Source organism: Astyanax mexicanus, chromosome 2, assembly GCF_023375975.1.
Source record: "Astyanax mexicanus isolate ESR-SI-001 chromosome 2, AstMex3_surface, whole genome shotgun sequence".
NCBI lineage: Eukaryota > Metazoa > Chordata > Actinopteri > Characiformes > Acestrorhamphidae > Astyanax > Astyanax mexicanus.
Genome location: NC_064409.1, coordinates 14,479,979 through 14,502,542, shown reverse-complemented (window position 1 = coordinate 14,502,542; position 22,564 = coordinate 14,479,979). Strand labels below are relative to the sequence as shown.

At 36.9% G+C, this 22,564-nt stretch overlaps 3 protein-coding genes across 4 annotated transcripts in view; 1 reads left to right on the top strand and 2 right to left on the bottom strand.

Annotated features, from left to right (window-relative positions):
* The window catches only part of ahcyl2b (adenosylhomocysteinase like 2b), a 51,637-nt gene extending 44,919 nt beyond the window's left edge, over nt 1-6,718 (bottom strand). The window contains exon 1 of one of the 2 annotated variants that reach the window (XM_007252727.4): nt 6,335-6,718. In XM_007252727.4, coding sequence (XP_007252789.1) covers nt 6,335-6,655 — 321 coding nt within the window. In that variant the 5' untranslated portion in view covers nt 6,656-6,718. The remainder of the gene's footprint in view (nt 1-6,334) is intronic. The other variant, XM_007252726.4, reaches the window with a different exon arrangement.
* Nucleotides 6,719-8,745: 2,027 nt separating this feature from the next.
* tmem209 (transmembrane protein 209) lies at nt 8,746-19,324 on the bottom strand. The gene is made up of 15 exons (XM_007252724.4): nt 19,077-19,324; nt 17,083-17,229; nt 16,940-16,998; nt 16,725-16,856; nt 16,082-16,308; nt 15,785-15,989; nt 14,239-14,414; nt 13,396-13,467; nt 13,193-13,289; nt 12,982-13,107; nt 12,606-12,703; nt 11,704-11,818; nt 10,947-11,044; nt 10,771-10,844; nt 8,746-10,626 (listed from the first exon to the last, which is right to left on the bottom strand). Exons 2-15 carry the CDS (start codon nt 17,217-17,219, stop codon nt 10,572-10,574), a joined length of 1,671 nt encoding a protein of 556 aa, XP_007252786.3. The 5' UTR covers nt 17,220-17,229; nt 19,077-19,324; the 3' UTR covers nt 8,746-10,571.
* Nucleotides 19,325-20,682: 1,358 nt separating this feature from the next.
* Nucleotides 20,683-22,564, top strand: lyrm5a (LYR motif containing 5a). The gene is made up of 3 exons (XM_015606730.3): nt 20,683-20,784; nt 21,051-21,132; nt 21,951-22,564. Exons 2-3 carry the CDS (start codon nt 21,088-21,090, stop codon nt 22,161-22,163), a joined length of 258 nt encoding a protein of 85 aa, XP_015462216.1. The 5' UTR covers nt 20,683-20,784; nt 21,051-21,087; the 3' UTR covers nt 22,164-22,564.

The window sequence follows — 22,564 nt, the reverse complement described above, 5'->3', positions numbered from 1 at the left end:
GCTCAAACAATGAAACTGCATTAGAGATCATTAGTTATCAGAATAAATACAACGCCCATGCTTATGTTTGCAATTTCATGACTTTTCAGTGCACTGTTACACCCCTGAAAATAAAAGAGGGAAGTTCTGGCAGTTGAGCTGATGGAGGAGACTCTGGTGTCACAGAGGCTTTGACTCATGGGAGGCCCCTGAGGGGTAGATGCTGCTGACCAGCACGAACACAGTGGAGCACAGTGAGTCATGGGAACCTGACACGTTTCACTACTGCAGGACAGAGCATGCTCCCTTACGTCACCAAGCCGAGTCTGATCTCCTTACTTCACTAGATGCAAGAAAAGGAACACAACTACATAAAAGAAAAAACGTAAGATGTCCTCTCAGCTCAGCTCATGGGACAACCAAAAGTGTCCTACATTTCTGATGCTAGCGTTGACCACTGGGCTATATATGGTAAACATGAATATCCTACTTTCCATGACAAACTACTCACCAGCAGGCCTGAAAATAGGCTACTTAGCTTCAAATCATCTGCCTGCTTCATTCCAGTATACGTTCACAAACAGCAGACACATTCCTGCTTCGGGAAAGTCTGTTCTAATAGTGAAAGTATTTACCCATATTTACCTACCTGCAATCCATTTACTATAGGGCTTTTCTGAACACTGCTGACATCACAACATAAGCCTGTTAGCCATACTGGGAACCATGGCTTAATGACATAACATTACTAGAAGCTGACAAGGCATGTAGGATAAGGGTACACCAATATGGAAAATCTGGGCCAATGCTGTGATTCTAATATATTTGAATATCAAAATATAATGAAAATAAAACATGTTATTATTTATATTCACATTGAGTATCTATGTTTATATTTATATTCACAATGCAGATATTTTAGTCGAGTATGCCATTGTCAACTAATTATTTTGCACTTTTGGAGCTCAAAAAACAGTAAATATACAGTAAACCTAAAAAACAACATGATCCATATAGGGATCTGCATATTAGGAAGCAAGTGAGCAGTCAGTTTTTGAAAGTGATGTGTTGGAATCCTTCCAATCCCTCATTTAATAATAGCTGATGGACCACATAGGCAAGAGACTACTTTTGGGCAAATCTGTGTCAGGCACTACAATACAGAGTTACATTTACAAATATCATTTTACTGTGCAAAATAGAAGCCTCATATTGTCCAAAGGCGGTGCCAACTTTTCTACGAGTCTAAAGCATCTGGGATAGACCAAAACACAGTGGAAATGTGCACTGAAGTCTGATGAATGAGTATTTCAGATTTTTTTGGAGGACATGGATGCAGTGTGCTTCGGGCCAAAGACAAAAATGACAGTTAATACTGTTATCAACAACAAGTCCACAAGCCAGGGACCGTCATGGTATGAGGTTGTGTTAATGTGCAAGTTCACCTACATCAGTCCACAGCTGTGATGGCAACATATTCTCGAGGTTTTCTATGTTTTTGAACAGGACAATGCAGAACCATAATCTGCACACCTTACAAAAGGCTTATCTGTGGAAGAAGGAGGCATATACTGGACTGGCATATCTGTAGTCCTGAACTATCCTTAGTAAAGAATGTGTGAAAAGAAAAGAATAAAAAGAATGAGATTACCCCATACTGTTGCACATCTCAAGATGTTTTGCCTGAAACACCTAACTTCTTCGTATACTTGGTGCATTTTGTCTTGTGGAGTGTTCTCAGTATGCAGTGGAGTTTAACTACTACACAATGTCCAATGAGAGACACCCGGTACACCAGTGAGAGGGTCACAGACACTCAAGATTCTTTGATATGAGGTCCCACCTTACAAAGTCTTGGTACCAGATACCACAGTACACCTTCCGAGGTTATATGGAGCCCTTGGGAGGACCTATACAACAGGTATTGTGCAGGTGGTTTTAATATTATAGTGGTTATTTAAATGTTATTATCTGCAGAATCTAGTAAGTGTAAAAAAATAACCACAGTATTTGAAGAGGAGTCTAAGGCTATAATCAGTGACACAGTAACACTAATTTAGTGTTAGGCGTCACTACCTATTATCACCCCATCTCCCATAGGGACACACACACTTATTGACCTAAGACACACACACTCAGTGAACTCCAGGTGTGGAATGCTCATGCCAGTGCCAGGAGATGGTAGGGTCAATGTCCTAATCACCACTTGCTGTAAACTCGAGCCATCATGTACCCACCTGCGGTCAAGAAGGGAGGACAGCTTAATGCCGCAGCTACATGGGCAGGCATGGATTAGGGGCATCCACCCATGTAATACATGAGTCCCCCGCCCTCGCCCACACTGGAGGATCAACAGCTCCATGACATAACACATATTTAGCAAACTGGCTATTCGAGAAGAGCTGTGAGCCACAGGCCAGAGCCTAGTTTTACTGAAAGAAAAAGGCCTGAGTTGGTCACAGTTGTGAAAGACCTTGATGCCAGACACACATGGAGCTAAATGGTGTTAACTGAGTAAGTGTTAAGAGGATTTTTGGGACATTGCCAATAGTCCTTTAGAAAATCCATCAGCTGGACATAACAGCATCTCTCACATGGGCATCCAAGTCTTACACTCTGCCAGGCACTCTACCTTATGGCAGGACAAACTGCACAAGGCTCACAACTCATTAGTTATAGTTTAGTTGTACCCGCCATTTGCCACCTTTGTAGTCAGGAGAATGAATCGATTTTACTGCCATCATCTACAGTTAGAGATAAGCAAGCCTTGTATGGGTGTTCCTTTGAAGTCTGATTGGGTCTGTTTGTTTGATACAGAAGAAATTAAGCTATTTGTCACAGCTATAAATCTTGCCCGCTGATTAGAGAACAATTAATAACCCTTCTTAAGCATATCCTTGAACTATGGATCCCTAATCAGGTCTTTGTGAACCACCAGTGACTGGTGTGGATGCTTAACAATATCAAATGTGTGATTACATCGCAATAACTGCTCAGCCATTTAGGAGATCACAGGTCATCCATGTAAGAATTACTGGATTTTGTCACTTTGAGTGGCTGGAATAGTTTCCAGCTAGTGCTAATCTCCCATCATTATTTAGCACAATGGTAGACAGAGCAGGTGTACCAGGACTGGTATTAAATGACAGTTTGAAAAATATCGAATAAGACGTACACATTTATGAAACTAGAAAAGTTGAAATAATGGTTGTGCTGCTTACGTAATTCCAGAAAGTATCTAGGGTGTTGCTAATTGGTTGCAGTATGGGTGCTATGGTATTAGAGGTGGTGACTGTCACCACAGCTGTTGCTAAATGGTTGTAAGCTAGGTGATACAGTATATCAGGTGGTTGACATGGTGTTGCAAAACAGATGCTAGATGGATGCTACAGCATGGCAAGCTGATTGTTGTAGTTGGTGCATCTAGAGTGGTTGCTGTGGTGTCCCAGGTAGTGGCTGTTGTACCCCCTATATGAATGGCTGGGTCTTTGGGTATTATATCAGCATTATACTCCAAAGTGCCACAATGCTGTATCCAATTCATTCCTATGGAGAAAGGAATCTGCAAATATCCATACTCATATCCATGCTACAGAAAACTGTAGTCCAGCATAAGCATTATACGAAAATATAAGAAAGAGAATTTATAAGGAATAAAAAAAGACCATTATCTGTCTCAGGGAAGGCAGTACTGTTAATCACATGCACCATTTCTATAATGCTAATACAGGAAAATCCAGCCTCACAAAACGTTTTTAATAAAGATGTCAGTGTGATCAAGTAAGGGGAAAATATGTATATACGATTCTTAACAAATCAGAATAATAAAAATAATAATAATAGTTTCTAAGCAGGTGCATACCTAGTGCCAACCAAGTGTAGCAGGACATATAAGTACGCATTTGCACAGAAATATATTTCTAGAGTTGTGCATCTGAACACACATCCCAGTTACAGACACTCCCTTGAGCAGCCCAGCAGGGAAAGCCAGCAGGGTGAAAATTCCATTAAGTACATGGTCTTCTCCCTGGCTGCTTAAAGCTTATGATAGAGAGGTTACAAATTCAGCAGGGTCACAGCTTATGCTGTGCTTATGCCCCTGCTGTGCTTTATGGATGGCTGGTGGTCACCAGCTAGGAATGACTCAGCATCACTGGCACAAAATGGTGGAGCAGGACGGATTTGCTGTTTTAGAAATGAGATGTTCCGAATAGTAAAATACCTGAAATGCTTTTCAGAACACAATTTCCTCCAGTGAGATCTGAGGGATGAATGCTGCTCTGCCTGGAGGAGCGAACATTTCACAAGATGTACTCTGTAAGCAAGCTAAGGAACATCCTCCTGTCTCTATGCTTTTTTCCCTCCCTCATAAACAGTGATGAGGAGACTGAATGTTCCAGCAGTTCCCAAGAACGATCTGAATGACCTTGCTGTAACAGTGTGTAGGCTGATGCTAAAGATTCCCCCATGGTAAGCCATGCAATGGATGATGAGTACAGATGCCACTTGCTGCCTTGCATGCTAAGAAGCCAGGAGTGCATTCTTTTATTAAAGAAGTCTACTGTACTTACACTTTAATACAGTATCTAAATGAATCTAAATAATAGCTGGTAATTACATATATTTATGAATGGCTTGAGATGCAGATGGTTGCTTAAGGCCACAAAGAAGCAAAAATCAGGGCTGTCAGTGGCTGAAGCAAACCTGGCACAACAAAAAGCTAGCATAATCGTAATAATTTGCTGACTAAAAATTTCATTGTCAATTATTTGTTAATTTGTAATGAGAAAATTGACCATAGCCAGCCTGTGATAAACTGCATTACATAGCTTTATGACTTAGGTGTCTACAGCTTACTGCTAGGGCAGAGGTTGCTTTTTGAATTCATTTATTTCATTGTTATTGTGATAACATGATGTTATTAAATAAAAAAAAATCAATCTGATTATGTTATCACTTTATATTTGTGTTTAATGTGTCAATTTAGTTTGATGTTAGAATGTATGCTATGCTATGTTTATTTATGTGAAGGCAGAGAATAAAACAGCAAGATGAATCAAAAACAGGAAGCAGATAGGTATGGAGGGCATTACAAATAATCGTTGAATAATAATAAAAAAAAATCGTCAGATTAGTGGACTACCAAAAAAATCGTTAGTTGAAACTTTATTTGCTACCTTTATGTAGCTTGTATGAAGCCAGCTATAAATTACGAGGCTACTGCATCGCACAGGTATTATTAGAACCAGGGTACCGGGCTTTAAATCAGCTTTAATTCAGCTTATTTGAGCTAGCTAATTAGGATATCTTTTCTATCAATTCTCACTTAATTATTATAACTGGCTTCATACATTTTGTGACAAATAAATTTCCACTACTTTTTCCATGTCTTCATGGCAAATTTTCATGACAATACGTTAAAACATCAGCGCAGACATGGACAATAAAACAAAACAAAAAACACTAAAACTATAAAGATAAAAAAAAACTTTAAGCAATGTTGACACGATCTTCAATAATAAAATATGTTAGATCGTGAGATCGCCATTGTAAAGGGCTATATTACTGAACTAAATCTGAGCTGATGTATTTGTTAGCTCAAAATAGCTTTTCTCAGTCGTTATATTTGCAGACTGTACATTTCCATGACTTTACCAAAACTATTATAATTTTTCCAAAGCTTATCCAGGCCTGGAACTTGCTATTTTCAAATTAAATTACTTTTCTAGGTTTTTCAGGACTGGTTCCTGTTATAACCTAGATAACCTAACGTTAGGTTAGCAAACGTTAAGTTAAGTTATTTTACCTTCAGGAGCGTTATAACAAACTTAATATTGTGGACACGCACCAGAGCTAATTATTTAAACCTAATTTAAGTCATACCTTAGTAAAAATAATAATTATTTAGTTCGTATACAAAAGCAAAAAATATAGCTAGCTAGCTCTAACGCTAAGCTATTGCGTTAGTCAACCTACCTTACACGTAATGTAACACACAGCGCCACGACAACGCACTGCGGACTACGTTATTAAATTGGCCACCTTTATTAAATGACCAAAAACTCGGTATTTAGCTAGTTAGGTTAATTATTCCGCATCTGTTCCCTGTTGTCAAACACACTAAATAAAGCAAGTGAGTCTGAATCCTGGCAAGGTGACAGACAGCCCTTTAATTCAGACCGTTAGCTATCCATGCTAACTACTAAACTAACGCCAGTGGTCTCCACACACACAATGACATAGCTAGCGCTAGCTCGGCAAGCTAACCTAACCAACACGCCAGGATGTTTCCCCACAGGTCCCGTTTTAAATAAAATAAACTCTTGACATATAACTAAAAACATGTCCGCCGTACCTTTTTCATCCGGGGAGCCTCCGCCACCGTGCCATCCCGGTTAACGAACGCCTCTCCGCCGTTCTGCTGCGGGTCCGGCCGCTTCATCGCGGACGCCTGGGGCATCTTCACTGCGTTCGGCGTCGAGCTGAGCGGACTCGGGTCCCCCTTCACCACCGCGGTGTCCGCTGTGGGGGACGGAGCCGAGGCGTTCAGCTCGCTGTTAGACAAACCCTTCTCCTCGGCTATGGGTGTCCGCGGCGACACGGCGCTCAGCTCTTTATTCGGGACGTCTTTTAATTCGACCTCGGCCATTTTCGCTGCTACAACCTGAACTGACATCGCTGCAATCCAGTCCTTTCTCACTCAGCACAGCGAAGAGACTCACGAGCCGACACCACTGGCTGAGAGATTAACCGCACAGCACTGTGGGACATGTAGTCTTCACCGACTCTCACTCGCAAAACTCTCACTCTGGTTCCTCACGATAATTCACCACAGAATATTTTTTTTATTTATACTAAAATAAATAAACAGTTTAATTGTTTCTCATCAAGTGGTATTTAGAATAAAAAGAAAGGCTAACACCTTATATATAAACCAGCAATGTTGTCAATTCAGTACACCAGAGTACTATACACCATGTGCTATTTATAGGTATATGTTTGAGTAAAATGAACATTGTTTTTTTATTCTATAGACTACGGACAACATTCATCCTAAATTCCAAATAAAAATGTTGTCATTTAGCTTTCAGACCTCAAATAATGCAAAGAAAACAAAGTTCATTTTCATAAAGATTTAAGAGTTTAGAAACATTTAGTGGAATACCCTGGGTTTTTAATCACAGTTTTCATGCATCTTGGCATGTTCTCCTCCACCAGTCTTACACACTGCTTATATCCCAGAGGTTTTCAATTTGGTAAAATCACAGAAACTCATCACTTTTAAGTGGTCACTTATTTTTTTCCAGAGCTGTAATATTTAGCCAGACACAATACTTCACTTACTGGAAGAAATAATTCACTCTACTGAACAAAAATGTGATAATTAGTTCATCCAATTTAGAGGGACACTTTAACTAAAACAAGGGAATGATTTATTAAACAAAGGAACATTTTATTAATGTGATAGTCTGGTTTAAATAAAGGAAACATTCTTTTCTACTAGAGTACGTACAATCTGTAAAACTTGAATAGGATTACTGTGATAAAAAAAAAAAAAAAACCTTCTTTGTCCCTAAAGCCACTGGACTGTAGGACAAGAGAACAGATGGGAAGGAGCAGTAGACCGATCATAACATAAACCAGACTATGTGCAATAATATTACACAAAGTGCAATAATTATGTGCAATACCTCTTTTGCTGAAACATTTCACTTTATTATATTTTTGTTCTATTCTTTGTGTGTACTATAATAATCCCTCCTAAATTGATCAATATGATCTATCTATGTATCTGTTTATTTCAAATAACCACAAATTAAAAAGAGATCACATACTTACACGCAATTATACACTGATCTTCACAATCACAAATGTTTTGTGTCTTACCTTTTTAGGATGCTGTAATTTTCTATGCTGTCCTTTTTGTAACACAATTGCAACCAAAATCTATGTAGAACTGGAATGTTAGAACAAGATATGACACATATTGCACAAATACCCACAGTAACCTTTAAAATGTCTCAAAACCACTAAATAACATAAGTCAAATGGGAGAAATATTATTTATATAAAGCACTAGAAAATGCCATTAACATGGATCACTGAGTGAAGTATTCCTGAACAATATACTGCCATCCAGTGGAGAAACGCACACACATTAATGCAGTCTAACAACCCCGCAGCATTACAGAAAATATTCATGCTTCTAACCTAGAACGACACAGAATGAGGGTCGACCAATGCACCAATTTCTTTAGTACAGTATGTTTTTTTTGCTGAAGTAAATGCCGACATTATTTTTCCTAATTTCTTTGCACAAGATCACAGAGCATGATAAACATATTGGTAATGCAAAAACAATAAATTCTCTTAAGAGATAAAAGTGAGGAGTGTAAATGATCTCAGATCAGCTGCACCACACTACCCATGGCAGACTTTTCAATTCCCAGACCAGGCTACACCAATTAAACCCTTGGGCAAACTTGTATGACTACACATTAAAAATGACAATATATTATAAAATGTGTGACAGGTATTCTATTTTATTTATTGGTGCAGAATTTTGTGTGATACACTATGGTTCAATTACCTGACCATACTACACCAATAAAAAAACTGTACATTCTTCTCTCTCTAACATTAATTAAAAGTAAATTGCTATGAATAAAATGAATAAGCTATGCATTAGATGAATCCCATGAATGCAAATGGTATAGAGTGAGCACCAACAAAAATGTTCACAATAAAGGACAATGGAATATTGGACAATGTGAAAAGTTTAATTTATTACAGTTCATTTCAGATCAAAATGTTGCTGTGCTTTTCCTAAAGAGCTGAAGATACAAATAGTTTTTTAGCAGGTGATGTTGGAAAAAACATTGACGTACACTGCCCTATAAGTGTTTACAAAAGCCCTTTTGCTAAAGTGAAGAGCAGCAAACAGTGCTCTGCCATGTAACAATCCAGCTGTGAAAGAGACTGTGACAAACATTTGAAGATGTTTACTCCCTTAACCTAAAGAGGTAAATGGTATAGAGCTTTTAGCATCACAATGTATTATTTGGCACTGCTTTAAAAAGTAACTACAGGTCTTATCTACTGCACATGTGCAAAATTACACAAAGTAAAACATACAGTACATCGCTGCTGCAAACCACAATCACATGCACAACAACAGAAGCTTTGGTGTTATTAAAATAATTACCCACTCCAACAGCCCTTGTCTGTGGAAAACTATGGTTAGCTACTTGGGTACTTTTGTAAACAAACCAATTGCCTCCTTTGGGAACAAAATCTCCAGGCTAGTGTTTAGGGCTGACTGCTTGCTCTGGAAAGAGCTTTAGCTGATGAAGATGGTGCAATCATTCAGAATGGGGTCAAGTGGTTCCACTTTTTAATATGAGGTTTAAGTAAAAGATATGAGCAAAAATATTAAAAACAGAAAGTGTCTGAAAAAAATAATTGCTTGTCTGATGCAGGGGTCACCAACTTTTCTCCTGGAGAGTTCAGGTCCAACCTTAAACTAACCAGTTCCACACAATCACTCTAAATTACAGCCTCAGGAGAGCCCGAATAGTTATATAGGATATGTGTGGGACTATGTTCAAACTGCAAGTTCAAATCCAATCTTTCGCATATCTAGACTGTATCCAAATTCTTTTGATAGTCTAGACTGCTAAAAATCACATGAAATCTAACTTTCGTAAACCTGATTACAATCAGATTTGTACAGATGCATCTGAGTCTGGATGCTCTCGACACTTAAATCAGATTCCAAAGTGTATTTTGCTTAACTTACAACACGATACACAACAAGCTCATCATATCAAGAGCGACAGAAGTGCAGGGATTCAACAAGAGTGTCAAAAATGACACACAAATCCAATCTGTTCACATTCAAATAATTTGTGAACAGTCACTTCAGACAGTTGATCTCCAAGAGCAGGATTGGTAACCAATGTTTTAATGGCACTGTGAGCAATGCCAGAGAAGAACCACTTTTCATGTTCCCTTAAAAGATCTAAAGAACTTAATGTAAAAACTCCTAGATCTATATTTATAAATCCAAAAGTGGTTCTTCAATAGCATATGCATATGAAACGTCTAAAGCACCTTTATATTAAAAATGCAGCACAGCATATACAATGCACACCAAGCTAAAGCCAAAGCCTGAGTAAACAATTCACATTCCCATATTTATATATAAAAAATACACCACTTTACACACATTCGAAAGAAAGTTCTGCAACATGCAGAATTATATACAAAGGCAGAACAGAACTGTTTCTCTGTCGACCCACTCTGTAATCTAAGCTCCTGCTAGTTTTCTGTAAAGAGTGTTGCTATTTAAAACCACATTCTTCCCAGAACTTAAAATTATTCAGTGTCTCACGCTGGGCTACAGCTGGGATAAAGTTCCTGGTTAAAGAACCAAAGCACTGTGCATGTCCCCTTAAAGCATGCAACGTCACTACAAATTCTACAAGTAAATAATAATAGTAAAAAAAGGCTTGTGCAGACTTGTGCAACATATTGCTCTTCAAGTGACCCCGTCAGTGTTCCAGTTACTTCAGCTGTAACTTGTGATGAGATTAGTTCCCAAATATCCAAAGAACATTCACTCCAGAAAGGCCCAGATTGACTCTCCTGCAAAGAAAAATTAAGAAACATGCTAAATAAATCTTTTCCATCCTGCGCTGTGAGATTCATGATCATTTCACAACTCTGAGCACTGAGAAAGTTACTCAACTCACGTTGAGTGCCAACAGAGAGGACTTAAATCACACTCACCCCAGCATCCCCGACTCCTTGGTTTTGATGATGAAAAGGAACATGAGGACCGTGTGGAACAAGTTATTTCTTCCCTGTACACAAAGGCACACCAAAAATGAGTCAGAGGAATGAAGGTAATTCTCCTCGGCTGCAATTGCAGGCACTGCGAGAGGTAAAGTAAGAACACACTGTACCTTAGGCAGGCTGTAGATGTGGCCCTGATAGATAAGCTGATAGTGGGGTGGGTTGGTGCTGCTTTGGTGAATGCAGAAGAGGTTCTCGTTGGAAAGATCTGTTTAAAACACACACAAAGTGGGCTTAAATAAAAAAAATGTAACTTGACTGTCAGCAGTTTTTGATGACACTGTGAACATTTGCTTAATACCGGGATTGGAAAACAAAAAAAAAAGTATAATGACATTCAATTTCTCTGATTTTGTTGATGTTTGAGTAAAATGAACATTGTTGTTTTATTCTATAAACTACAGAAAACATTTATTACAAACTTCAAACAAAAATACTGTCATTCAGAGCTTTCATTTGCAGAAAATGAGAAATAACAAAACAGACGAAGAACTTTCAGCCCTTAAATAATGCAAAGAAAACAAGTTCATATTCATAAAGTTTTAAGAGTGCAGAAATCAATATTTGGTGGAATAACCCTGGTTTTTAACTACAGTTTTCATGCATCTTGGCAAGTTCTCCTCCACCAGTCTTACACACTGCTTTAGGATAATGTTATGCCACTCCTAGTGCAAAAATGCCAGCAGTTCAGCTTGGTTTAATGGCTTGTGATCATCCATCTTTCTCTTGATTATATTGCAGTGTTTTTTATTTGGTAAAATCAAAAAAGCTCAAAGATACCATTATAGCACACAAAAATATCATACCTTTGTCACCATATATACATAACATAACATTGGACAGACTTTGTCTGTCTGACTGACTTACCTGGTTTGTGTGGTGTCTGAATAAAATGCTGTGATGTGAAGGTTTTCCCATCTGGGTACTTAGGGTGCGGAGGAAGTCTGGAGTCCAGGTATGTGCACAGAATATGCATAAGGATCTGCAAAAGAAGAAGACAAACACTCATTAAATCAGAACAATAAAATACACACGACTAATGTTGAAATGCACAGCTGTAGAATTTATACGATAAACATAACTATTTATATTTGCTCTTTAAAAGTATGTTAATACGGACAATAATATTAAACAATTACTATTACTTATTAAAGTATTGCTTTTAGAGTGAATAATCAGTACATAATCAAATTAAAAGTAGGTACTGAACATTCTGTTTTAACATTATCAACTCAAAATGAGACTGGGGCTCAAAAGGTTATTGCAATATCCCATATTATTGTCGCATGCAGGGGTTAAATATCAATATTTTATTGAAACAAAGGTGCTCTAAACTCCTTATGACTTGCCCCCAACATGACTTCAAGTTATTTTCTCATTATGCTCACATGGTGGTGCTATTTAAATGAATTGCGGTAAAGAATATCGGTTATGAATTCTGTGAAACAGACAAATCAATAAATCCATAATTCCTGTTATTTGCTTATTTAGAATTAATTTATTTTATTTAATAACAGTAACAGCTGTGATGTACTGTGGAGAATTGTCTAGCCATAATGCAGAATATTAGTATTGGAATGTCAACATTATCATGGGTAACAAATTGTGATAATATAGTATTGTGAGATGAGTTGAGAGTACTGAAATGTAGTGATATGATATGTTCAACTCTAATATGTAGTGGTAGGTGACATAGAAAAAAATAATATAAAGACACCTAAAGTAATTTTCACAAAACATTCCAAGAGGAACAGGAAGATGAAACTTACAGCAGAATCAGTTGGAAGGTCTGTGTCCCACTTCCTGTTCTTCAGATTCCCACCACCATTCCAGCGGAAGGAGCTCATGCAGCCGCTGTGGGCCAGTTCTGGAGATTGAAGAATATTACTGTCTTAGCATGCACAACCATTCAGTGCAACAATCTTATTCAAGTTATTCAAACTGAAACTACTACCAGCGTAAAACCTTCTGAGACAGGTGTTTAACAAAACACGGTATGAACATAAAAATCAATATTAAGCCTCCATATTAACGTGATTCTGTATCAATTATTCAGCGTTTTCCAAAACATAGAGAGTGCTTTCTATGTCACCTTCAGACGAATGTATTTGGTTCGCAAATTTTTGGTGCATCCCCAATACTCACCCTTGATCCTCTCCACCAGATACTCCTGGTTGGGCGTGATGTCCAGGTACTGCACTATGGCGTTGAGGGTGGGTATGGCACAAGCTTTGACGACAGCGGCCTGTTTCAGACTGCTGATGCTAGCCTCTTCAGAGGAAGGAACATAAATAGTACAATTAAACTTCAAAAAGCAGAACAAAGGAAAAAAACAAGTGTATCATTAGAATACTACCTCCGATCTGGAGCTCAGGGCAGCCCATCCTCCTCAGCTGGCTATTGATGGAATCAATCTCTTTTACCAGATGCACCAGAATAGTGTCATTTATCCACTGCCATGAGACAGAAAATTAATTTACTCCCCAATGTAAAATATATATATACATATAAAATGTCCAAAAAGAATTAAAGATGTAGAAACTTGGAAAATAAACTCACATTTCTTAGCTTGGCAGTCCAGCTGTCGATGCTGTCAGTAACAAGTCGACTGGTTGTGATGCGTGCCCAGACCTGAGAAACACAATAAGAAGACAGATTTAAGCCTGGTTTTAAAATATAGGAGTGCACCATACTAAACTGTACCTACAGATTTAGTAATTACAACACAGTATAATTACATGCATTTGTCATATATTTGTTTGTAGTAAATTAAGCTACTGTTAACAAACACACTTTTTTCACACAAAAAAAATTATTAGTTAAGTTTTAAGGTCAATTTTTAAATGTACTGTGGGTATGAATTGTGCCCACCCTACAACTACAGCTTTCCCTATCACTTTAAATAGAATAGACCATAAACATTTAATACAAAAATGTTATAATGTTTTATACTTTAAAATGAATTGTTTTTATAAGAAACAGATTCTTTTGTACAAGCTGCTCAATTGGCATAATGTTTGAATTCTCCTCCAAGTTGCTTCCATGTCACAGACTAAATGTTTATTTTAATAGGACGGTGCCTGAATGTACACCATAGGGAAAGAATATTAACAGAATAAAAATACTATTGAAATAAACCAGTTTTGAATTCAAACTTTAAATATAAATTTAATTCAAGGCATTTAAATACAGAAGAATATAAATTTTTAGACTCCACCGTGTATTGCACTGCAGCTCCAGCATACACAAAAAAACAACAACATTGAGTATTTAAATACCTTGTGTTGAAATATACACATGTTGAATTAGCTGCACATATCCCTAGTACACTTATTGGATAAGTAGTTATCCAACCTCAAACAACCCTACACTGTACTGTGGAATGAGAGACCAATGGCTTACCTCCTCAGCTGCTTGTTTGGAGCCCAGCTCAGTTTCATCTTTGTGGGCAGAGGGAGCCTGGGAGCGACAGGCCGGCTGGTACTGGAATTTTCTTAGGCTCTGGGAATAGTCTCCCACAGAACGATTGTAGTTCCAGAACGTTGGACTGTGTGATGGAGAGGCTGATTCTGGACTCCCTAAAGGAAAGAGTCATAAAAATTCACGTCAAAAAATGAATACTGCTAGTGTCAGGTCAGACACTATTGTTTGTGGTTTCTGACTCTGCATGACATTTTCTATACAAGGGACAAAAGTATTCTGCACAGCTAAAAAGTAGCAACAGATAATGGAATTGAGTCCACGTTAACAGATATGCTATCATCAACAAATGAGTAAATTGTATTACTAATATTATTAATACTAAATTAATTGTGTGATGATTCAAGTAGAGACGCACCAAATATTTGGCTTAAAAAAAAAAAAGAGCACTTTGCTATGTAGGCACAAAGAAATGTACATTGTGCTTTGTTGCCAAGTCTTCTGGGACTTTACACATATTCAGTGTATGACAAAAAATATATTGTAGTTTTGTAATTGCCTTTTCTTTGAAAAGCAAAAAAAAAAAAAATACAGTTAGGCTGTATCATTTCTGCAATGGTGGCTAAAATAATAATGTGAAAAAGCATTTTCTGTATTCATGTTTGCAATCATTTGCAATCAGTTTGGTTTCACATCCTTACATTTACAAAGGCTTTTAGTATAAGCTGGAGATAATAACCATTTAATACATTTCAGCTGCATTAAAACGTATAGATCCAAAATCTTTTCATAAGTTGTGCTACACTTTAATTTGAGACTGTATTCACATTATAAGCCTTATTAATCAATTCAGATTTTTGCTCAAACTTGTCACTGTTCACATTTATAAATGCAAGTGACCTTTGTCTGTAACTTAAATGGACATTAATGCACATCATCTCTACTGTTTTGCCACACTGCTGGTGTTGTTCTGAATTTCAACTTCCTGACAAAATCAAACTCTCTTAAGCAATGTTTTCATGTTTGTTGCAAAGTTAATTTGAATATTACTGGCTACTAATCAACAAAAGCAACAGGAAACACAAATCCGTTGTACCCAAAGGGGAGTCAGATTTAGGCAAGGAGATAGAACTTGGCACTACACTAGTGAGGGCTGAAGAGCAACGACTCAAATCTAAACTGACTGTTCCCATTTTTTCATCGCCCACAAATTGGATACGTATCTGGCAAGGGCCACAATATAAAAGTGACTCAAATCTGAGTTGACAAGATCAAATTTGAAACGCCAGTATAGTCGTGAAAAATCCAATCTGTGCCACATTTGGATAAAAAAAAAAAAAAAGAAATCTGATTTCAGCCTGGTAATATGAACTTGGCCTTAGAGAGCCTCTATCCTACACAGCTGATCCAGCTCAGCAGCTAATTATCAACTGGTTAAAACTGTGCAGGACAGGGAATCGGAAAGGCTAGTGTTTAGAAAAACTGATTTGGGTGAATGAAAAAGAGTCAGACATAATGGTGGGATTACCAAGCTGACTTCGGTGGCTCTTCTCCTCCTCAGAGCGAAGAAACTTCTCCAGACTCTTATGGTCATCCATGTAATCTTCCTTTCCTCCTGGAGAACTGAATACAGATGGGGATGTACGGTAGCGAGCCCGCAAGCTGGTGCCCTCTGCTGGGCCAAGGTTACTAGGGTAAGGTGAGGAGCTTGTGGATGGACTGTAGTTCAACACCTAAAATCACGAATGCAAGTACACTTTTCAGTAAAATCCTCTTTCCCTTTAAGACATCTTTGAATATAATTAAATTATTTATGTTTACACACTTTGCCAAAGGCCACAGACGGAGAAAAAGGTCCTCCACCACCTGGTGATGATGGGTTGCTCAGAGGTGGGCTGTACCCAGACACACAGCCGGGAGAGAACTTTGGGCTGGTGCTGGGAGGCCGAGCAGGACTAAAACTCAGGACATTCTGTCCCTGCAGAGGAGAGGACTGGGGCGACACTGGAATCTCCTTCTTCTCTGGCTTCTGGGGAGGAGAGGCATGAATTCCTGCACACAACACAGAGAGTACACACAAAACTGTAGATGGAGCTCATTTGCAACAAAATGACCACAAGCATGCATGAAACATCTGGCCCATGACGTTGTTCGAACTATAATGAACGATAATGAAGAAAAAAAAAAAAAATGCTTTTGTGCCCCATTCTATCCATACCATAAGCTCTCCCAAAACGCTCACAAACGCTAACAAAATCCATACAGAGTAAGGAGTTTGCCATTTAAAATTAAGTATAAATTAACCTTAATTTTATATATAACTCACAGAAGACTAGATTTATATAGTTTTTATATAGTGAATTTAATTTCTATTTTAAAAAACTTTTGACAAGCATTTTCCCCCACAGTATCGGTACTTTAATCTATTTATTAACACAAAAATCTGTATGACGGTCAGTCAAAATTACCAGAGTTGCGCAGGCCAAGAAGACGATGTTGCTCAGGAGAGATAGCAATGGTTGAAGGGGCCATGGTGTACTTGAAGTATTTCCAAAAATCAAAGACTGCATTAAGGCTGAAGAGGGAAGCTAGGGCCAGCTCTGTAAAACAATTCTACAGTTAGAAGACCTACTATAAACTATACACATCAAATTTAACAGATTTAATCTTAATATACACTTACCAATGTACCAGATCGGCCAGTAGGTAATGTTGTAGTATCTACTGAGCAGCTTTCCTGACCTGAGACAAAAAACAGGATTATCTTGTTGTGGATTTCCAAAAACATTAAATTGACATTATTTATCTTGAATGAGGATCACTCACATTTCTGTGTAAATCATTCCAGCAAGAGACACGTTCAGGACTGCCCAAGCGAGGACCACCTGTCGCTCCTGTTCTTCCCTCCTCATCCTCATCGTCTTGTCGATGAGAGAGGGCACGCCTTCTCGGCTCGGTGTCATGTTTTAAGCTCTGTACAGTAAATAGGAGTAGGTGATGTAATAGAAATATTATAACTATGAGATTTAAGAATTATTCTGTCATAAAAGATGATTTTGTTTAAATGCCCTTTAATACACAGTACAGTAGACTTTTCTTTAGACTTAAATAAAGTCTTATCACATAGACTGGATAACATTTGTAAGCATTTATGTCACAATAAATTTTCTAATTTTGGTCAGTGCAATACAAATTTACTATGGACAAGAACAATATAAAAGCCACAAAAACGTTTTTTTTTTTCAAATCAGATTTAAATAAAAGTATAAAAAGCACACCATCATTTATAAAAAACAATTTACGTTGTATACATAAATAACAGTCAGATTTTTTAGAACAGTGAGTTTTTGAGAATTGATACAGTTTTGCAAAAAAAAATATTGCAACTAGATATTAGGGCAGGGATGTTAATCGAATTAATTTGATTAATCCAGTTACCGTTTTAATGCAATTTTTAAAATGGGATAATTAAGATTTTACATATATTTACATATTACATATTTTTATATAGTGAATCCCAGTCGATTGCTTCTGAGATAAACCTTTAAAGAATTATTTCATGTGGCAGTGATTTTCATATTTCACACTTTTCCTTAATTTAATTTAAAAGACTTTATATTTGCACCTTTTTTAAATAAAAAAGTTAAATTTAAATGATGCTGCCTCTCTACAAATACAATAAGTTAGGTATGTAAGAATTACAAATCTAAATCGGAATCAAGAATCACTCATGTACTTAAAGTATACTGAGAATATTTTTTTTTACATTATCGAATTTACCCAGACCTATGTGATACCCAGTAACAATAAACTTCTGAGAAACCAATTTACCAATGCATGTGATGTGCACGGTATTAAACCTTACTCAGTGAGAGAAGCTGAACCACATCTAAAACAGAACAAGTTTATCATCCTCCTCAAAACTTACAGGGGCACTAAACCCCCTGATTATTGTTGACTTTGCCCTCAGCTCAAACTTGAAAAAGACTAAAAATGGGAGGGACACTGAGTGATGTATGGGTTTAGGGGCGGGGCAGGAGGGAGAGCTGATAGCGGTGAGGCCCAGATGGTTGGACGTCAGCAGGGGGACGGTATTATTGATTGACTGATCTGCATATTGTGATGTGACTGCGTACTAAAGTAAGTTACACAAACACTTCATTCACGCCTATAGCACAGTTGAATCTGAGAGGGCGCTGCAGAGGCAGAAATTACAACAATAAAAGAGTTTTTTTAATGGTTAGGAAATGTTTATACAAATTTTAAACAGGACTGGTATGTTTCTTTACTTCCAAAGAACACATTTCAGCTATTAATGGAAAAACTATGGTTTAGGGTTTAGTTGCTTTTTAATTATTTTGTTTACAGAACATGTACAAGTGAAACAGATACACCTTTCCCTTAAGGACAGATGTGGTTATTCAGCCAAGGCATGTCTGGCATCTGAAATATGCTTATTCTTTTTAAAAAATGTACCTATTAGTCCAAAAATAAAAGCAGTAGCTTATCTTATATAAATCAACGTTTAGATTCCTCTAGAGTCTAGTGAAGCACTAAACTAGCAACACAAACGAAGAGGATAAATAACGTCGTGTTTTATTACTTTACAAAAGGAACATTTACGTTACAACTTCTAGAAAGCCATTCACATATAACTTACAGCTCTTGCTTAACTCAGCATGGACACAATGGCACTAATAACGTTCCAAAAGCTGTGTAAGACACTAGAGTAGAATACATTTCCCCCGCTTGTTGCAGCCCTGTTCACATTCACTCATATTCTGTTTTAATATTTAGATCTGAATAACAGCACTGCTTACCTCCCTCAGGCTGTTAGCTAGCCAATGCTAACGTAATCTCCTTGAGAAGTAACGAAAAACATAAAATAAAAAGCATACACAACTTCTTCTCAAAGCCAACAGGGATAAATACACTTTCCCTGACCCCTTTAACAAGAATTTAACAACAGAAAAAAACGATTTTTAAACTAACAAGCAGAAACTCAAGCTCCAACCAGGCGCCAAAATCAACAGCGTGAATTCAGAAGCAGCTGCGCATGCTCAGCACAAAAAAACGAGCAGGAAAAAAGTTGTACAGAATAAACGTTCTTTACAAAATAAACGTCCTAGGTTTTTTTTGTGTAAATATTGAAAAAAAAGTATCTAAAATCCACAAATTTTCCTTAAGAATTTCCCTCTTTTTTACTGAAATGTATTTGATTATATCTGTAATTTACATATTTTTCATTTGAATTTTTAACTTTATTTAGTATGATTGTACCTTTTCATGTACATTTTCATTACTTTATTTATTGTTTTTAACTCAATTCAGTAACATTGGCCATGAGCTAGGATGTGCTGCTATTTATGTAGCTATATCTGTTGTGTAAACATACTCTTCAACATATGATTTTTTTTCTGCTAATTTGAAACTTTTATTTTGAAGAGTGTCAGACTCTCATGGCCGCATGCATGTCACGTGACTGAGTGAACCCCACCATAGATGGTTTAAGGCGAGACTACCCACTTCCCATCCCTCCCCGTTATATCAAATGACTGCAACCGCTAGAGGGAGCCCGCGAATAAGACCGAAATGAATGGGGGAGAATGGAGCTAAACGGCTAAAGACTCTAATTAAAAATACTAACTATCCACTAGACCATGATGGTCATCTAATTGTAGAAAGTGGAATAATGTATTTAGTTAAAAAAGCAAAAGAAAACGTATCTATTTTTATTTATTTTTTTTTCAGTAGACAGATTTTAGGCAGTAAAGGCACTAGCGTTACTGCTACAGCAGTTTAAAAGCTTTAAAAGTTCTAAAGCTTTAAAATCATGTTTGCAATAGTGAAACCTGTGATGTTGTTGTTGAGAAAACAAGTTTTTTTTCAATATAAACTATATTAAAACTTTTTTAATTTTGAATTTGCTTAATTGCTCCACACATTAAGAAAAAAATTAAAAAGAGTATAAAGCTTGTCGCTATACCTTATATTGAGGCACAATAGAGTACCTTTCAGAGGAAGCCTTTTTTTGTACCCATGTTTTTTGTACCAGTAAAGATTATAAACATTATCATCAACCGAATATGTCTCAAGAACGTAATTATCTAAAATTGTCTGGCTTTATTAAAAAATGTACAATTAAAATACATATTGTTTATTAGAACAGTGATGCAGAATACCAAATGTACCTTTTGGCTGGTTAAATTGTACAAATACTTCCTGCTGTTAGGAAAGACTTTGTACTTTAAAGACAACACATCTGACCCTGTAAAGACCAATATTATACCTTTAAGGATACAATTATAAAAAGCGTACTTTTGAGTACAAGAAAGTATTATGTTGTACGTCTGTTTTTCAGTGTGCATATGAACCCATTTATTTTGGACTCGTCCTGAAGCGCCCCCTGGTGGCCAAACAAACTCGTAACAGATTCTAAAGTGGGCATTCTCTCCTCTATTAGAGATTTTCTCTGACCACACCCCCGCCTCTCGCTGGAGCTGAGACAAGACCCAACTGCGAGTAAAGGTGAGTGTTGACGACCTACTGATCTGATCCGCTTCAAAGAGCATAAAGGGCTGTTTCAAATATACTGCTGTATTTCTGTATATGATTACTAAAGTTGTTTACAGCTACTAGTTCAGTTCAGCTCAGTTCAGAAATCCACAGCGATTCTGTTTTAGCTCAGCTAGAGAACAGCAGCCCTGCATGTACACAAACAGTGTTAAATCCTGGGGGAAGAATAAAAACACTGGTGTCCTGAAATATTGATTTGTTTTGTCTTATTTTATAAGGAAGATCAATAACTGTCTACAAAAAGGTGGAAAGAAGATGAGCAACCCACTGAGGGGAGAAGTTATCAGATTGTACAAGAATGTGAGAGATCTTCATCTTTTTATTCTTATGAACATTGTTAACATTGCTACCAGTGCTGGGCAATATGGATCAAAACTAAAATCTCGATATTTTTTTTTTAGTTAAAATGTGATAAAAACGATGAATAATATAATGAAATATAAATATAAAACTAAATTATAATATTTATAAATATAATATTATATATAAACATTTTGAGTTTCTTTGATTTTACCATATTGAAAACCTCTGGAATATAATCAAGAGGAAGATGTTTGATCACAAGCCATCAAACCAAGCTGAACTGCTTGAATTTTTCCACCAGGAGTGGAATAAAGTTATCTAAAAGCAGTGTGTAAAACTGGTGGAGGAGAACATACCAACATGCATGAAAACTGTGACTTAAAACCAGGGTTATTCTACCATATAATGTTTTCTGAGCTCTTAAAACTTTATGAATATAAACTTTTTTTCTTTGCATTATTTGAGGTCTGAAAGCTCTGCATTATTTTTGTTATTGGAGCCATTTCTGTAAATAAATGCTCTAAATGACTATTTTTATTTGGAATCTCAATATTTTTGTTAGCTGAAAGGCTACAATATAAAATCTCTTTTTTTTAGCAAAAAGGCTAATATTTAGGAGTGTTTTATCCTCTTCAGTAAAATAGATGACGTGAAGTATCATCATTATCGCGGGCATCAAATCATAATAATATTTTATTATGAAATGCTGTTTTAGGCTGGATTTTTCAGCTGGCCTAGTAGTGTTATTATTCAGTACTGTCAGATTTATTCAAGTTTTTAACGGTTTTAATGTCCTTTTTATTTCTTTTTTCAAGCTTCTTTATCTTGGAAGGGAATACCCAAAAGGGACTGCATACTTCAGAGAGCGCTTAAAAACAGCTTTTATGAAGAACAAAGATGAAACAGACCCTGAGAAGATCCAAAAGCTCATTGCTCGAGGGGATTTTGTGATCAAGGAACTGGAAGCTCTTTATTTTCTTAGAAAATACAGAGCCATGAAGAAGCGCTATTATGACCCAGAGAACTGATGACCGTTGGACAGCATGTGGGACAGTTAAAAATATGTTCTCCATTATTAAAAATAATGTTTCACAGATTTGATAGTGCACCTTTCATGTGCCATTGTTACAGACTTGATCAAGTATGATCAAGTGTATGTAGTGTATGTTTTAAAGGTATTGACTAATGTGGCCAATTAGGATATTATGTTAAATTGAGTGGTAAGCCAAATCATATGTTTCACTGATCCATTAAGTGTGTTCATATTTGCACCAAATCAATGGATGTTCCCAGGGGAGACTGATCTAAATATGTCCAGCTGGCCTCTGTGGTGCCAGCTATGCTGTGTATCTTGTAAATAACTGCCAGATATTTGTCTTGAATGTTGGTGGACAGCAGCTAATACAGAAATAAATGCGTATTTTATTAA